Below are 16,113 nucleotides of genomic sequence, written 5' to 3' on the forward strand. Positions count from 1 at the left end.
TAAGAAGAATCAAATTGAGAATACTAAGGTTCTAGACCAACTCCAAAGTGTTGTAATTGTGGTGAGTTTGCTGCTGAAACCAAAGCCCAGATAGCAAAAACAGAGGTCTTGGAAGTGCTGCTACTGATGAAAGAAAAAAGGAGGAGAAGGAGCAAGAAAATCTTTGAGTCTTGTTTGAATCAAAGGAAGGGTTCTTAGGAAGTTTAATTTACAAACGAAGGGGCTTGATCATATGGGTTTTTCTATGAATGTGGTTTGTGGGAATGAGGTAGTTGAGGAAACGTCTAGGTATTGTAGGGAACCCCCTAGACGCCCACGTGGCAACCTCGCACGACATACCCCCAGGCAACACGTGGCATACCAGCTCCCTATCCGGGTCCTCTCAAGGGGGCACACAACACCCTCAAATCCTCTACCTGGACGATGCTCTCCCGTGTCCGGATGTGTTGTCCAGACTTATGAAGCCTTGGCTGTAAAATGCGGGCCCAGTCACTTCAGATAGCCTATCACAGCCCGCATTCCGTCGCTTGTAGAGTGAAAGGACAGGCGTGACGACAAGTCATATCCCACAATTTCTGACAGCCGCCTATAAAGCGATGATGACTCTGCTACCGCCTGAGTGCCATTATGACGAGCCAAAAAGTCTTCCTACCATTAAAGAGAGGCAAAGCTTCTGACACTATAAAAAAGGGCTCCCTCATGCGAAGAAAAGGGGGATAAGCCTTTTGACTTAGAAAAAAGAGCAGATTGATCACCAGAGCAATGACTGACAAAACCGTCGGAGGGTGTGTCCGGACATCCTGTTTGGACATCTTTTGCAGGATTGACTAAGGCAGGAATCATCCTTGGTTGAAAGCGAGCGTCCCTTTGGCGACTGCGAGGATCCCTAGGATGCGAGGCATCAACATTGACACCGTCTGTGGGAACTCTTTTGCTCAGTCGACTGTGAAAGATGTTCACACCTTCCAGGAGCCGCTCATCGGCTAGAGGAGACGAAGGATATTTCGAATGGCGTGAAGCTATGGAAAGGTGACAACTGGAGGACGAGCGACAAATGCAAGCTCTCCTCCATGAAACAACGAGACTGAGGGAAGAAAACGCTGTGTTACGCACCCAGGCTTCATCCTTGGGGTCTCTTCGTGACCAGCGCTCAAGAGGTTAGGGGGTGAACTCAAGGCCTGATCCAGAATCGATATATCCCGGAACTACAGGGGCCATTCCTAATGTGCGCAATGATCGATATCGGGAACGACTCATCCCTACGTACCAAGCTCCCCAAGATGAAAGCTCAGACTCCACTCGTTTCTCATCAAGTTATCAGACGCGATGCGCGCAAGGTTAGGCCCGTAGGAGCCTGGTAAGGTGAGGCCGCCGGTGGCCGCAACTTGGGAAGCGTACCCCGACCCCCCAGTCACGCCCACAGTTTAGAACAACCTCCCGCACCAAGCGGTACGACAAGCCGGAAAGAACTCATCAAATGAACCACCCTTTGGCTTTATCAGCAAAAGGCTAGATGACATGCTCTCCACGCCTTTTTGCTCGCATATCATCCATTACGACCCCCCAAGGGGATTCCTTGTGCCAAAATTTTCTGCGTATAATGGGTCTAGTGATCCATTCGACCATATCATGCATTATCATTAACTCATGACTCTAGACATAGGAAATGACGCCTTGCTGTGCAAAGTATTCCCCGTTAGCCTACAAGGTCAGACTCTCTCATGGTTTCACCGGCTACCCTCGAACTTTATTGATAATTTCTGGGACCTATCGAAAGCTTTTGTGGGGCAATACCTATACTCCGCCCTACATAAACAGAACATCAGTACCCTGCAAAACATAAAAATGCAGGAGAATGAGTCTTTAAAAGAATTCGTGAAACGGTTTGGCCAGGCTGTGCTACAAGTAGAGGCCTACAACATGGATGCCGTCCTCCAAAACTTCAAGTGTAGCATATGCCTAGGCACCCTATTCTTTGAATCGCTCGCTAAGAAGCCTTCCACGACAATGGATGACTTGTTTTGGCGCGCGAACAAATACTCGATGCTAGAAGATGACGTGCGTGCAGCCACACAACAAATTTTGGTTGCTGGACAAACATCCAGAAGCGACACAGAAAGAAGTTCCAAACTTCCGGACCGGCCAAGGTCGTCTGGTCGAAGGCAGGAGGAGCAAAGTCGGCCAAAACTGCCACCACTCACGTCCCTTTCTGTATCATATGAGAAGTTCTTCCCTATGATCCAAGACTAATCAGACTTTAAGTGGCCCAGACCCATCAGAATGGACCCATCCAAGAGAGACCATAGCAAGAAGTGTGCTTACCATAAAGAGCATGGTCACATTACGAAGCGATGTAGGAGCCTCCATTATTTGGTAGAAAGGCTCATAAAAGCAGGACATTTGAAGCAATACCTCTGCTCAAAAGCCAGACTTAGAGATACTCCCGAAACTGCGACTCTGGACCTCTAGGACCCTAGTCGCCCCCAAAGCCGTCATTAATTACATCAACGGAGGACCACTGGATGAAGAGTACAACTCCAAACGAAAGAGGTAGAGGTTGTTGCGAGCAGCATCGGTGCGTGAGCGCGTCAATTCCATCCGGCCTGGGATAACTGGCGGGGGAACCCAACCCATAGATGAGACAATCGTTTTCTCCCCAGTAGATCCCACATGAAAATTACAACCACATCGTGACACCCTCATCATATCCCTAGGGATGAGAGACTTTGATGTGAGACGGATCCTAGTCGACCCAAGCAGCTCGACCGATCTTTTACGGGCGTCATTAATTAATCAGATAGGACGTGAACTATTCGGCTTAGAAAACCCTGAGCGGATCTTGTCCGGATTCAATAGAGCGACAACTACCTCCCTGGGAGACATTATGCTGCCAGTCCAAGTAGGTCCAGTCACTCTCAATGTGCAATTTTCGGTGGTACAAGATTTGTCCCCCTTCAATGCTATCTTAGGGCGCACGTGGCTGCACTATATGAAAACCATCCCTTCCACGTACCATCAAATGGTAATCTTTCTCACTGAAGATAGGCAAATCGATCTATACGGCAGCTAGTTGGCTGCTCGCCAATGCTATCAGATAGCGTGAGAGGTTGGGTTCAGCAAAGAGGGCGAGCCCCTCCCCGAACCCTCCAACGCATTTGACCAATAGCAATTATTGAATCCAGCGGACAAAGATCCCTCGACAACGGACCCCTTGCGGACAATCCAGATCTTAGAAGAAAGCACTCATCTTACACATATCAGCTTCCTCTTGACACCCGAGGAGGCCCAGAGCATCCAAGATACCTTCTGACAAAGCCATGACGTCTTTGCATAGGCGCATTCTGACATGACGGGAATCCACCCTTCAGTCGCCTCTCATAGGCTCAACATCTTCCCTTCATCAAGACCTGTCCGACAGAAGGTTAGGCGGTTCCACTCGGACAGGCAAAAGATAATTCGGGACGAGGTTGACAAGCTGTTGGAAACCGGATTTATTAGAGAAGTGGAGTACCCGAAATGACTGGAAAATGTAGTGGTGGTCCCTAAAAAGGAGAGGAAATGGCGGGTGTACGTTGATTATGCCAATCTCAACAATGCGTGCCCAAAAGATAGTTTCCCTCTGCTACGGATAGATCAAAGCAATGGACAATCAGAAGCAACAAACAAAACCCTGACGACTGCCTTAGAGAAGAGGCTCGAGCAAGCCAAAGGGAAGTGGGTAGAAGAACTACCCGGCGTCCTATGGGCTTATCGAACCACACTCGGGCGGCCGACCGGAAACACTCCCTTCGTCCTCGCATATGGTATGGATGCAGCCTACCTACTATCCGAACTGAGGCAGGACGACAGGGTGATGCAAGTATAGAACTCGGAAGGAATCTGGCCTGGGCGGATGAGGCGAGAGAGAGCGCATCCATTCAGATGGCCGACTACCAACAAAGGGTGACCGCTCACTATAACCGCAAGACGTGACCCAGGGCCTTCAAAATCGGAACGCTAGTCCTCAGAAAGGTTTTCGAAAACAACTCTGAAAAAGGAGTCGGGAAATTCCAAGCGAATTGGGAAGACCCTTACATTGTGTCCAAGACAAGTGAAAGTGGAGCCTATCATCTACAAAAGCTAGACGGAACCCCGTTGCTCTGTCCATGGAATGTATCTAACCTTAGGCAATATTACCAGTAGAAAGAAACGAGGGGTGAACAAAAGCAGAGAAGTGTAATGTATTCATAAATGATTGAAAAATTGTCTTTACAGAATCAACCGCCCCATATACAGCAAAACAAAGAAGAAAACTATAAAGACTGCACACAAAGAAGTCTCAGCAAGAGGGACCCCCAGGTGTCGCATCCTCCTCATCAGAAGGAAGAGAAGGAATATCATGCATAATTCCGTTTTTCTTCATACAACAGCGGTAGCCAAAGAAATACATCTCATCTGCCTGCCATTGGTTTTCAGTCTCCATCTCCTTCTTCTGAGCGGCGAACCTGACCTCAATCTCTTTCTTCTGAGCGGTAAACCCGGCCTCCATCTCCTCCTTCTGAGCCGTTAAGTTTGCCTGCAAAGTCTTCGTCTCCTTCTTCTGAGCCGTGAGACTAGCCCGGAGTTCATCCATCTCATTCTTCAGCTGGAGATTCTCCTGCCCCACTTCGTTGACTTGACCCTCCAAGGCCTCATTTTCCTTCTTCAGTGTGTCCGCCTTAGCCCGGACAACCCCCTTCTCCTCTTCAGCTCGGCTCAATTGCTCCGCCTCATCTGCCACAACTTTCTGAGCAGCAGCCAATTCGGCCTCCACCTTCTCCAATCGTGAGCGCAGCTCCTCAATACAACCCGGATGGTGGGAGATGAATGTACGCATGGCCTCCGCCACTTCCAGCCGCTTGAAAAGCTGCTCGCGTGTGCGCATCATATAGCGGATGCCGGCTACAACCTGGGCAAAACAACAACAAAACAAAAGCTAATGTCATGCAAAGAAGTAACAACTCCTAAGGAAGAAGAGAAAAATAGCAAAGAAGTAATTACCACTTTTGCAGTCTAAGGGATAGTCCAGTCCTGGAGATGTTGAATGCAGGACACGGCAGATTAAGGAGTGCCAAAAGGAAGCCGCGCCTTGACAAAGGCAGGAGGGTCACCACCCATGTTCACGGAGACCCGCTTGGTGAGTGGGAAGAAATTAGACATCCTTGTGGAAGGAGCCTCCGCATCCGTGAAGCATGGCACCCCCTTCAACATTTCCATCATTTCCTCCCAGCTTGGAGGAACCCCGGCAGTAGGACTACTCTTCTCATCCAGAGCCTCCTCGTCGATCGACGCATTCGGAACCCCCTCTGACCCACGGGTTTCCACTGCAGTTGGGGTATTGCCAAAAGCGATTGTGCTTGATTGAGCAGCAGCCGTTGAGCTAGGCCCCGGAGCGTCGGTCTGAACCGTTGCCGCCGCACCAGACCCTGTAGCCTCCGATTGAGCCGCGACAGTTGTGTTAGGACTTGCTTTGTCTGGGCGGGTTGTAGCTGACATCGGACCCTCCCCACCTCGCTCCGCGCAACTTTCTTAGCTGATGGAGGCTTAAGATCGATGAGATCATATAACCGTTTGCGGTGCCTTACAAAAGTCCGAACCTGAGGTTGTTCATGTCTCTTACTTCTTCCGGCTCGTGCGCGACCCTCAGACCAAAAAAGTCCGGTTGAGGCTGGGAAGAGCTAGGTCCTGAGCGGAAAGGCTCAAGCTGCGGGGAGCCAGAGGTCTCCTCGGGCTTTGAAGCAGGGTTATACGACTGGCTGGGCCCAGACCTGCAAGACGAGGACGAGAGATCAGGAGTTGGAGACACCACCCGGAGAGCCTGCACAATGGTCTTCTTCGTCTTCTTCTTCTTCTTCTCCTTTGTCGCTGGAGGACGGACCACCGGGGAAGAGTCGCGCCCCTTCTCACCAGGTGCTTTCCTCAATGTCCCCTCTTGCCTCTTCTCTTTTCGCTGGTCAAGGTGCTTATGGCGCGCCTTCGCATCAACCTCACGAGCCCTCTCGTAGAAAGACAAGTCCTTTAGCATAAAATGTTCCCCGGACACTACAAATTTGGGCAGTCGCCTGGGGAGAATGTTGATAACGCACGACAGAAGCTCTCGGACAACTACCAACAGATTTCAGGCAGATAGCAATGTCTGATAGTGCCTCTCAATAGCAGTGATTTCGAACAACCTGTTCAAGCGATCGAAAGAGGCCTTCTCCACCCACTCGACTAGGCGACCCCTCTTAGATGTACCTGCGTTGCCCACAACATAAGAGGTTAGTCATTTGATAACACTGAGTCAAAATTCAAAAAACCAACACCGGACAAACTCGAAAAGCTACCCTACCCGGGAGCGTCAATGAGCGATTGGGGGAAAACTCCCTTTCCGGATGCTCCAACAGACCAGCCCAAAGACCCTTGACCAGTACATGTCCTTTGGCTCCCCCCTTGTTCGAATCTGGAAGGTTGGTCACCAACTGGAGGAACGGGATATGGGCAAAAAGGCTGAAGAGGTCGGTCTTCCCCTTCTTGATGGTGTAAACAAAAAGGACCTCCAATAAGGAAAGATCCAAATTGAACAACATATTCAGAATGCTACACCCCATTAATACCCGAACTATGTTGGGATGGACGTAAGCCGGAGGAATCTGAGTGAAGTGAAGAAACTCTTTGAAGAGGGACGGAAGAGGAAACCAGAGCCCTGCATTGAATTGCTCCTTAGTAAAATAAATAGCATTGTCGGCAGCTTTCTCAGCGTACACAGCTTCCCCGTCCACAAACTGAACGAAAACACTGTTCGGAATGCAGAAACGCTCACAAAACTGCCTCACGTTTAGTTTGTCAATAGGCTTCTCCGTGTAGGTCTGCTCGGATGTATTATTTTCGCTAAGCCTAGCCACACTGGACGAAGCCACATCATTTTTCGTAGGCATGTTAAAGCGTGGGGCCGAGACGAAACCTGCATGGCGAAATGCCAACAGTAAAAAAGAGAGATCCAGCCCCACAGCCCCAAGAGCAAAAAGCCCAAAAGGCCTAAAATAGCCAAAACCCTAAGCCTAACCCATGACTCTACCCCACATGGGGTTCAGTGACCCGCAAACGCAATAGGGGGGCAATAGAAGCCCCAACGGGCTGAAAGCCAAAGCAAACCCCCCCTCCCCCGCCCCCCGAAAAAACCCTAAACGCCACCGCTGACCCTCAATTGCAAACAAGGTACCCAACAAGTAAGGAAACATCGAAGAAACAGGAAACCCAAGAACAAGGGATAAAAATACACAATGTACCTGGAGCGAACTTGCAAACGAGAACTAAGGTTGCGGTACAGGCACCCTTACGACAGGAACGCCGCTAGCAATTGTCCTAGAAAAAGACCCTCAGTCACAGACGTGAACAAGCAAAGAGGCGAAACCAAAGTGCGAGCAAGAAGAATACAGAGGCAAAAATGCGAACGCAGAGGTTGGAGTCCTTATTTAAGGGATACAACTCCTCGGTATTCCAAACGCCCACCCGCGCCACTATCGAAACGACATACCGCCTGGGAATTCCCAAGAATGGTGGCTCGCCATAAATGCCCTCCCTTCTTTTCACCTCCGCAGCACTACGTGGCACATCAAATCCAAAAAGCAACGAAAGGTTCAAAAGTATCATTTTTAACCCGCCCATTTTGTCCGGACAAAATCGTCAGGTTAAAAGGGAGGCATTGTAGGGAACCCCCCAGACGGCCACGTGGCAACCCCGCACGACATACCCCCAGGCAACACGTGGCATACCAGCTCCCTATCCGGGTCCTCTCAAGGGGGCACACGACACTCTCAAATCCTTTACCTGGACGATGCTCTCCCATGTCTAGATGTGTTGTCTGGACCTATGAAGCCTTGGTCGTAAAATGCGGGCCCAGTCACTTCAGACAGCCTGTCTGTAGACCCTCAATTTTGTCCTTCGACACTGGCATTTATCCTTTGGGTGTCACATCCACCCATTGTTCGCATATGGCACCACTATGGCCCCTTTTGGGCTTAGTCGGTGTTCGAGCCTCGTGTGGGTTTGTCTGTGGTCCATTGTGGTGCATATGTGGTTCATTTTGGAGGGTCACCATGGCCATTTTCCTAGTTGTTCACATCACACTGTAGGAAGGAAGTGGGGTCATCCCGATGTTTTAGCTTAGTTGGAGTTTATAGGGGCATGTTGAGGTTCGGAGCACTCGGGCTTGTTTTGATCGTATCTCCCTCATCTAAACTCGGAATCAAGAACCGTTTCTTTTTATGGATTCCTTATTCTTCCAGGAATATTCTGTAAAATTTTCAAAATTTTTTGCAACCGGTCGGCTGGTTGGCAGCCGATTCAGCCGGTTCAACGAGTCAGCCAGTGTAGAACACTGATTTTTGGTAATTGTTTTGATCATATCTCCCTCTTTCGAACTTGGAATCACACACCATTTTTTTTATGGATTCCTTACTCTTCTAGGAACATTCTGTCAAATTTTCAAAATTTTTTGCCATCGGTTCGACTGGTTGGCATCCGGTTCGGCCGGTTCAGCCGGTTCATTGAGTCAGTTGAGGTAAAACACTAATTCTAGTAATTTTGGGGCCTAAATCCTACATGCTCAGGCATAAGCTCCAGATCAGTTTTGGGCAATGTTGTGGGTCCATTTTGGGCCTTGTCTTGGGTTTCTTGCAGCCCACCACGAATCCATATGGATTCTTGGTGGTGAAGCAAGCTTAAAACTGAAGGGAGTGAGCTGGCCTCGTAAGTTTAAGAGAAGTAATGAGGGGTGTGGTTCCCATGCTGATGAAGGGGATTTCGGTGCTGAAGGGGAAGGAACCCAGGAGGCTCAAATGCTAAGAGGGGTATGAGTATAAAAGGTGAGAGGATAGGAGAGCAAAGGACGGGAGGGGACATTTTGGAGAGGGGAAATTTTGCTGGTGAGAAAAACAAAAAGTTAGTAGCATCTTCTAAGTTGAGAGCGTGGGGGAAAGCTTCAGCACTGTGGTTTTTTTGAAGAGGAGAGTGACAACATCTCAGTTTTGGAAGTCATCATCGGCATACACGGATCATATTTGGTGGAGATTCTGAGGTAAGCATGCGGAATTTTTTTTTACCTACAGTTTATCTTCCTCGTCTTCATATGCTTTTTCTCATTCCTCATCATTTTTTCTTCCCTTTGATATAAAGATTGTATTGCTTGAGTGTGGATAATAAAGACCACACATGATTGTTGTTGATTGGTTATGAATGGTTTAAAAATTTTTTGATCGAATTTGGGATTTTTTATCAACCGGCTGAACCGGTTGGAAACCGGTTCAACCGGTTCAGCACCATAGCTGGCTGTCTCTGTCAGCTATGAGGAACACTTGCCTTTCTTTGTCTGGTTCTCACTCATTCGGGCTCAGAATTGAGAACCGTTTCTTTTGTTTGCTTCCTTAATCACTTAGGAACTTTGTGACTGAATTTGGGATTTTTTATCAACCGGTTCAACCGGTTCAGCACCATAGCTGGCTGCCTTTGTCAGTCATGAGGAACACCTGCCTTTCTTTATCCGGTTTTCACTCATCTGAGCTCGGAATTGAGAACCATTTCTTTTGTTTACTCCCTTAATCACTTAGGAACTTTCCGACCGAATTTGGGATTTTTTATCAACCGGATGAACCAGTTGGGAACCGGTTTAGCGCCATAGCTGGCTGCCTCTGTCAGCAATGAGGAACACCTGCCTTTCTTTGTCTGGTTTTCACTTATCCGGGCTCGGAATTGAGAACCGTTTCTTTTGTTTGCTTCCTTAATCACTTAAGAACTTTCTGACCGAATTTGGGATTTTTTATCAATCGGATGAACCGGTTAGGAACCGGTTCAACCGGTTCAGCACCATAACTGGTTGCCTCTACCAGCCATGAGGAACACCTGCCTTTCTTTGTCCGGTTCTCACTCATCCAGGCTCGGAATTGAGGACCTGTTTCTTTTTTTTGCTTCCTTAATCACTTAGGAACTTTTTGACCGAATTTGGGATTTTTTATCAACCAGTTGAACCGGTTGGAAACCGGTTCAACCGGTTCAGCACCATAACTGGCTGCCTCTGTCAGTCATGAGGAACACCTGCCTTTCTTTGTTTGGTTCTCACTCATCCGGGCTCGGAATTGAGAACCGTTTCTTTTGTTTGCTTCCTTAATCATTTAGGAACTTTTAGGCCAAATCTGAGATTTTTTATCAACCGAATGAACCAGTTGGGAACCGGTACAACCGGTTCAGCACTATGGCTGGCTGACTCTGTCAGTCATGAGGAATACCTGATCTTTCTTTGTTTAGTTCTCACTCGTCTGGGCTCAGAATTGAGTGCCGTTGCTTTTGTTTGATTCCTTACTCATTTAGGAGTCTTCTAAAAAAATTTGGGAATTTTTCTCAACAGGTTGTACTAGTTGAGAACTGGTTCAACCTGTTCTGCAAGAGGACTTTGGGTAGCCCTCGATTTTAACATTTTTCGAGCCCGTATCCATTTGCGATGGGGCACTTGTGAGCCATCTTGAAGGTTTAAGTCCGGGTTTAATTTCAGTTAGTGTGGGCCAATTTTGAAGTTATGGATGGTGTGGTCTAGATGAGTCTAGTTTGATTTGTATGACAATTGGGGAGTCCCTTACCTCATTTCAACCAGCTTTCTTCCTTTTTGGCACAAACTTTGATGCTTGATTCTGAATACATGTTGCGTGGCTGACTCACCCTCTGCTGTAGCACATGGCTAGGGACTACAGGTACGCATCGTTGGTTTTGATTGTTGAATCATATGCATGCGTGGTGCTTAATCTTGAATGTTTGTTAGGTGTTTATCGACCTTTTATGTAGCGCTTGGCTAAGGACCACAGGTACGCACTCATTATTTTGGTTGGTTGAATTCATATGCATGCCAAATACCAACTAGGATTGTGTTTAAGGTTTCATTTGATCTTTGACCCATATGCTCTCACATACCCAATTCATTAGTAGAGATCGAGTTCCGGGCCTAGAGGGGTGCTACCTCACATGAGGTACCTTCCCAATGGGTAACCTGATCCCCGGACCCAGAATATAGTTTTCGCAGACCGTTTTTTCCATACTGGGGTCATTAGGGGTTTTTGTTCTTACTTAATTTTCCCCATTTTAAAAATAAAAATAAAAAGTAAGTGGCGACTCCATACAACACCGTTCCTCACCGGGGACGGGTTTTTCAAAACTGGAAAACACCAACTTTTTCATTTCTTTTTTTTTTCTTTTAAAAGCGAGTCGCGTCGGTCCGGTGGATCGGGTGAGGGTCCACACTGTCACAACCCGCATTCCGCCGCGTGCAGAGCGAAAGAAAATGCGTGATGGCAAGTCATCTCCCACGATTTCTGACAGCCGCCTGCAGAGCGATGATGACTCTGCCACCGCCTGAGTGCCATCATGACGAGCCAAAAAGTCTTCCTACCATTAAAGAGAGGCAGAGCTTCTGACACTATAGAAAAGGGCTCCCTCATGCGAAGAAAGGGGGATAAGCTTTTTGACTTAGAAAAAAGAGCAGATTGATCACTAGAGCAATGACTGACAAAACCGTCGGAGGGTGTGTCCGGACATCCTGTCTGGACATCTTTTGCAGGATTGACTGAGGCAGGAATCATCCTTGGTTGAAAGCGAGCGTCCTTTTGGCGACTGCGAGGATCCCTGGGACACAAGACATCAATAGGTATTAGTTGTTTGGCAATCCGTATCATGTTAAGATGCCTCCTCTTAGTGATGGTATGACCATGAAATAACATTTCAATTCTTAGGCTTACACAATTGCCTACACTATCAGATGACATATTCTCATGGGAGTTGCATTTTGCCTTTGTCACAACTTTGTATGTGATTAAGTTCTTTCTGGGTATAGTTGTTGCAGCTCTTTCTTTCTCTATTTTATTTTTGTTTTTTTTGAGACCAAACAAGGTGTTAGAAAGACGCGAATTATAATTTTGAATTTTTTTTTATTGATTTTGTTTTCTTTCCATTTTTCCTTGACTTTTCCATGATTAACCAAACAAAGGAAAATAAATTCTTTGTTTTTTTTTCCTTTAAATTTTCCATGAGTAACCAAATAAGAGAAAAATTTTATATTCATTTCCTTATCTTTTTCTTTCTTTCCATTTTACCTTCCAATTTTTTTTTTCCCTAACATTTTTCAAGAACTAAACATAACCTTAACTAACCTCTAATTTTGATAACTTCTAACTAGATCTCACTAGAACTAGAATCAAAGCTATTGTTATTTTTTCTGATAATAAGTTCACTTTAGTCATATTAATTGATATCAAAAAGTTATTTTTAGCTAAATAAAAAAAACCAAAATAACAAACAACACCTAAGCCTTTCTTAAGGGGAAAAAAATAACCCCATAATTGAAATTGTCTCTTATAAAGATGATTTCGTATGTTACATTGTTTAAAAGGGAAAATAGAGAAAAAAAAAGATAATATACAATAGAAAAGACATTTACCTAAGAAATTGTCTATTCAAAATACGAATTTCCATGTGGCCCAAACTATGTACCTACCGTATTTTTGGACATATTTTCTAAACAACCCCATTTTGAAAATGTTTTATTTGATGTAATTTGTGGTACAATATTGTCAAAGATCCCATAAAGCTTGGATGGAACTTGCTATGTTAAATGCAAATAGTACCAGAACCAGAACAATGAACCCACCGATGTCAAGATGCACCAAACTTGTATAGCTCTGGCATGTGTACTATTAGGTTAGGGTGCCATATCTAGATGACATTTTTTTGAAGAATTATGGAAGAGAAGTGACCTTTAGAGCATCTAGACTACGGAATAATCTGTTGGGGTAAGGAGAAGGAGAAGCTATGGAGATACGATATATATGTATCATCATTTTAGTGACCATCAAACTATGAAGATTTACAACACATGGTGATGATCAGTCCATTTTATTTGACTACCTTGTCTGGTTGAGATATCAACAACTTCTAATAATATTTTTACTCCCAAATCTCCATGGAATTATGTGTATAGATATATCACGGAAATATTTTCTAGGAATTGCAATGGATACAAACACACATTTGAGAAGAGCCAAACATATCCTTATGTCAATGAACTAAGAAAATGTTTGATTGTGTTTTTCTTTAAAGTATTTTTGATGAATGCATTTTCTTTAGAAATGTTTACGGGAAAATCACCTTCGAAGTGTTTTTTTAAAAGCACTATAAGTGATTTTTTAACTTTTTAAAAATATTTTCTAAATTTTAATGAATGTCTTATTTTTTGTTTTAAAAACATTTTTTTAGACTAAAAATGCTTTTTAAAAACATTGTTAAATAGACTCCAAGTACTTTTGGATCCATATGGTTAAATCATCGTCAAATCCTCATAAATTTTCCACGAGATTAATTTCGGGTTTTAAACAAATGGAGTCTAATTTTAACCAGCTATCTCCTAATTCTCAGAAAACCTAATCAGATCTCACCAACAGTAAAATCAGAAGCTGGTGATATTTTTTCCAAGAACAAAATCATATTAAATACACTAATCCCATTACATTCATATCCCCAGTTCTGTAAAAGACAAAACATCCAGTTTGGGATTCATACAAATTGCAGTGATACAACGTTCCCTCTTTATTCACATCATAAATGGGAATATCCTTCTGGGCATCACTAAAAATCAACTATAAGCAACAGTAATTCATCAAAACAACCACAACCCACATCAATTGATCCAACAACAAACACAAAGAAATTCAAGTATACCAAAAGGGTTTGTTCTAAGCTTCCTTAATTACTCGCTCAAACTGCACTGGAAGCCACACCCACATTGAGGAGACTCCTCAAAGTTGTCAATAGGAAATGGGGCTGATTCAACCCCCGCAGAGATCACAAGGTTGTCGCCGTTCCGGATGATCCCTACTATGTTTAATGTAAGCAAGAAAAACTTTACACTGATGCCATCCAAGCCAGATAGGGTGTCCTTTGATATGTAACCAGTGACGGTGGACGAGAACTTCAATTCGTATGAGCCTTGGACAGAGAAGCTGCAGGTTTCATTGAAGTAGGCTGAGAATTCACCTGTGCTGGAGTTAAGATCATAGCCTTTCATCCCTTTGGGAAGAAGGCCCATTGGGAAGTTGTACTCCCGAAGAACCTCGTACGCATTTGGGGAGTTGTTGTATGAGTTGGCTGGAGTTGAATGTATGAGGATTAGGCAGAGAGTTGCTGCTAGAGAAATCAATGATCTTTGGGTTGTGGCTGAATCCATCTCTCTTCTTCTTCTTCTTCTTCTTCTTCTGTCTCTGCTTTCTCTTCTCCTTCTGTGTGTGATTTTTGGGTTCTCTTATAGCTTCTTGATTCAGGCTGAAGCAGAAGCCAAAAGAATGATTTCAAAAAGCAATCTAAAAGTGCTAAAAGTTTAGTTGAATATACGGAAAAACTTTTTGCATGAAGATAAAATGGGGTTTTGACAGGAAGCAACGTTATTTTGTCTTTCATGTTTGGCTTCTTTAATTTTGTTTTATCTTTCTTTTTTAAACTAGCTACTCAAACAAACATTGGGATGATAACCAACGGCCGATTGGGGATGAGTTGCCCCGATCCCAATCCGTCCCTTTGAAGATGAGACGGAGTAAGTAGGAAAATTTCATATCTATTTTGTCCCGTTTCATTTAATATTTTTCTTTTCATTTTTAAATATAATAAAAATAAATAAATTTTACAAATAATATAATTTTTATTAATTTAATTTTTTAAAAGTATATATTTTTTTAAAAATGCACTCATCTTTAACACGTTGATCTTCATCCCCAAATTTGACTTATTTGGTATGAGGTGAACGAGTACTTGAAAACCCCCCTTTGTCGCCTCCATTAGAACATGAGCTATGAAATGGGTTAAGGTTTGTCTCATGGAAGACTTCAATCACTTATTTTATAGGTATATGGTTATTAATTACCTACGCTTCCAACATGCCTACGTTATAGCCTTTGATATACAAAACGATTTAATCAATAAAAGAGGTATGGTGGATGCATCCTATATATGATTCCATGTGTTTTTCTAGGTTTTGAAAAGTGTAGATTTTTATTATTATGAATTACATGATACTTGGGGAATCTCTTATGATGATCACCTATTTATGTTTGAAGCACACCTTTATGCTTGCCCATATATTTTTTTCCTCGTTTCTTTTGATGTTTCTATTATTGTAAATTTACCTTTGGATAAAATTTTTAAATGATGGGTTTTAGACTAAGGCTATAATAAACTTAAACATATAGAACACGTTTTAAACAAAGGTCTCTCTAATACTAATGAGTTGTTTGTTTTTCATTAGTAGCGAAATAATTTCTCAATTTTAGTGCTACTTTTAATGATAATGGTTGAATTTTAATATACTTGAAATGATAATTTGTTTAATAATGATGAGAATCATAAATAAAGGTATCATTACTCAGTGACTAAGCTCAATCATCAATAAAAATTATTAAAGTAAATATTTTTTATCATCTTTTAAGGATGATATATTCTTTTAATATCTTTCAAATTAAGTTTTAGACCTTTAGTAAAATTTTAATCATTATAGCTATTTTTTCCCCCTCTCTCGCATATATTTTCTTCCATGTTTTTCCTTCATCTCCTATATGTGTATTTTTTTTCTTTTAAGTATTCTAAATTTTATATGTATCTTGGGCTTCTCTCAACCATGATAGATTATACAATAATCCTATAATGCAAATCAGGCTATGATTTAATTTGGTATTTTTATTGCAACCTTTCATTTTTTGAGGAGTTGAATTGATCTTTTGCTTACATATCTAATGGAAACAATAGAGTTGGAGAGCTTCAATCCATCTATGATTAAGGTTATGATTAACTCAAAGCCTTTTGCTTATTTCTTCAACTAACAATTATGGATATTGATATCAATTCACCAAATATCTCCAATTTACCCAATAGATCCAATGTATCTGACCGGTAACAAATGGCTTGTACCGTTTGCATCCATGTTCCTTGTGAACTAGGTCTTGTTTGTTTTCTAATATAAACATTTTCCTTTTTATTTTTATGCTAATTTGATATGACATAGGGAATCATGTGCTCTATATATTCAAAATTGAG

At 43.6% G+C, this 16,113-nt stretch overlaps 1 protein-coding gene across 1 annotated transcript; it reads right to left on the reverse strand.

The window, feature by feature from the left end:
• Positions 1-13,350: 13,350 nt before the first annotated feature.
• LOC100249500 (uncharacterized) lies at positions 13,351-14,315 on the reverse strand. Its single transcript, XM_002283241.5, has one exon. It carries the CDS (start codon positions 14,255-14,257, stop codon positions 13,781-13,783), a length of 477 nt encoding a protein of 158 aa, XP_002283277.1. The 5' UTR covers positions 14,258-14,315; the 3' UTR covers positions 13,351-13,780.
• Positions 14,316-16,113: the final 1,798 nt, after the last annotated feature.

The sequence above is a fragment of the Vitis vinifera genome, chromosome 14, assembly GCF_030704535.1.
Source record: "Vitis vinifera cultivar Pinot Noir 40024 chromosome 14, ASM3070453v1".
Lineage (NCBI taxonomy): Eukaryota > Viridiplantae > Streptophyta > Magnoliopsida > Vitales > Vitaceae > Vitis > Vitis vinifera.

Bases quoted from the DNA above. Each gene is read 5' to 3' on its own strand.
- LOC100249500 (XM_002283241.5), bottom strand. From the start codon at position 14,257: ATGGATTCAGCCACAACCCAAAGATCATTGATTTCTCTAGCAGCAACT.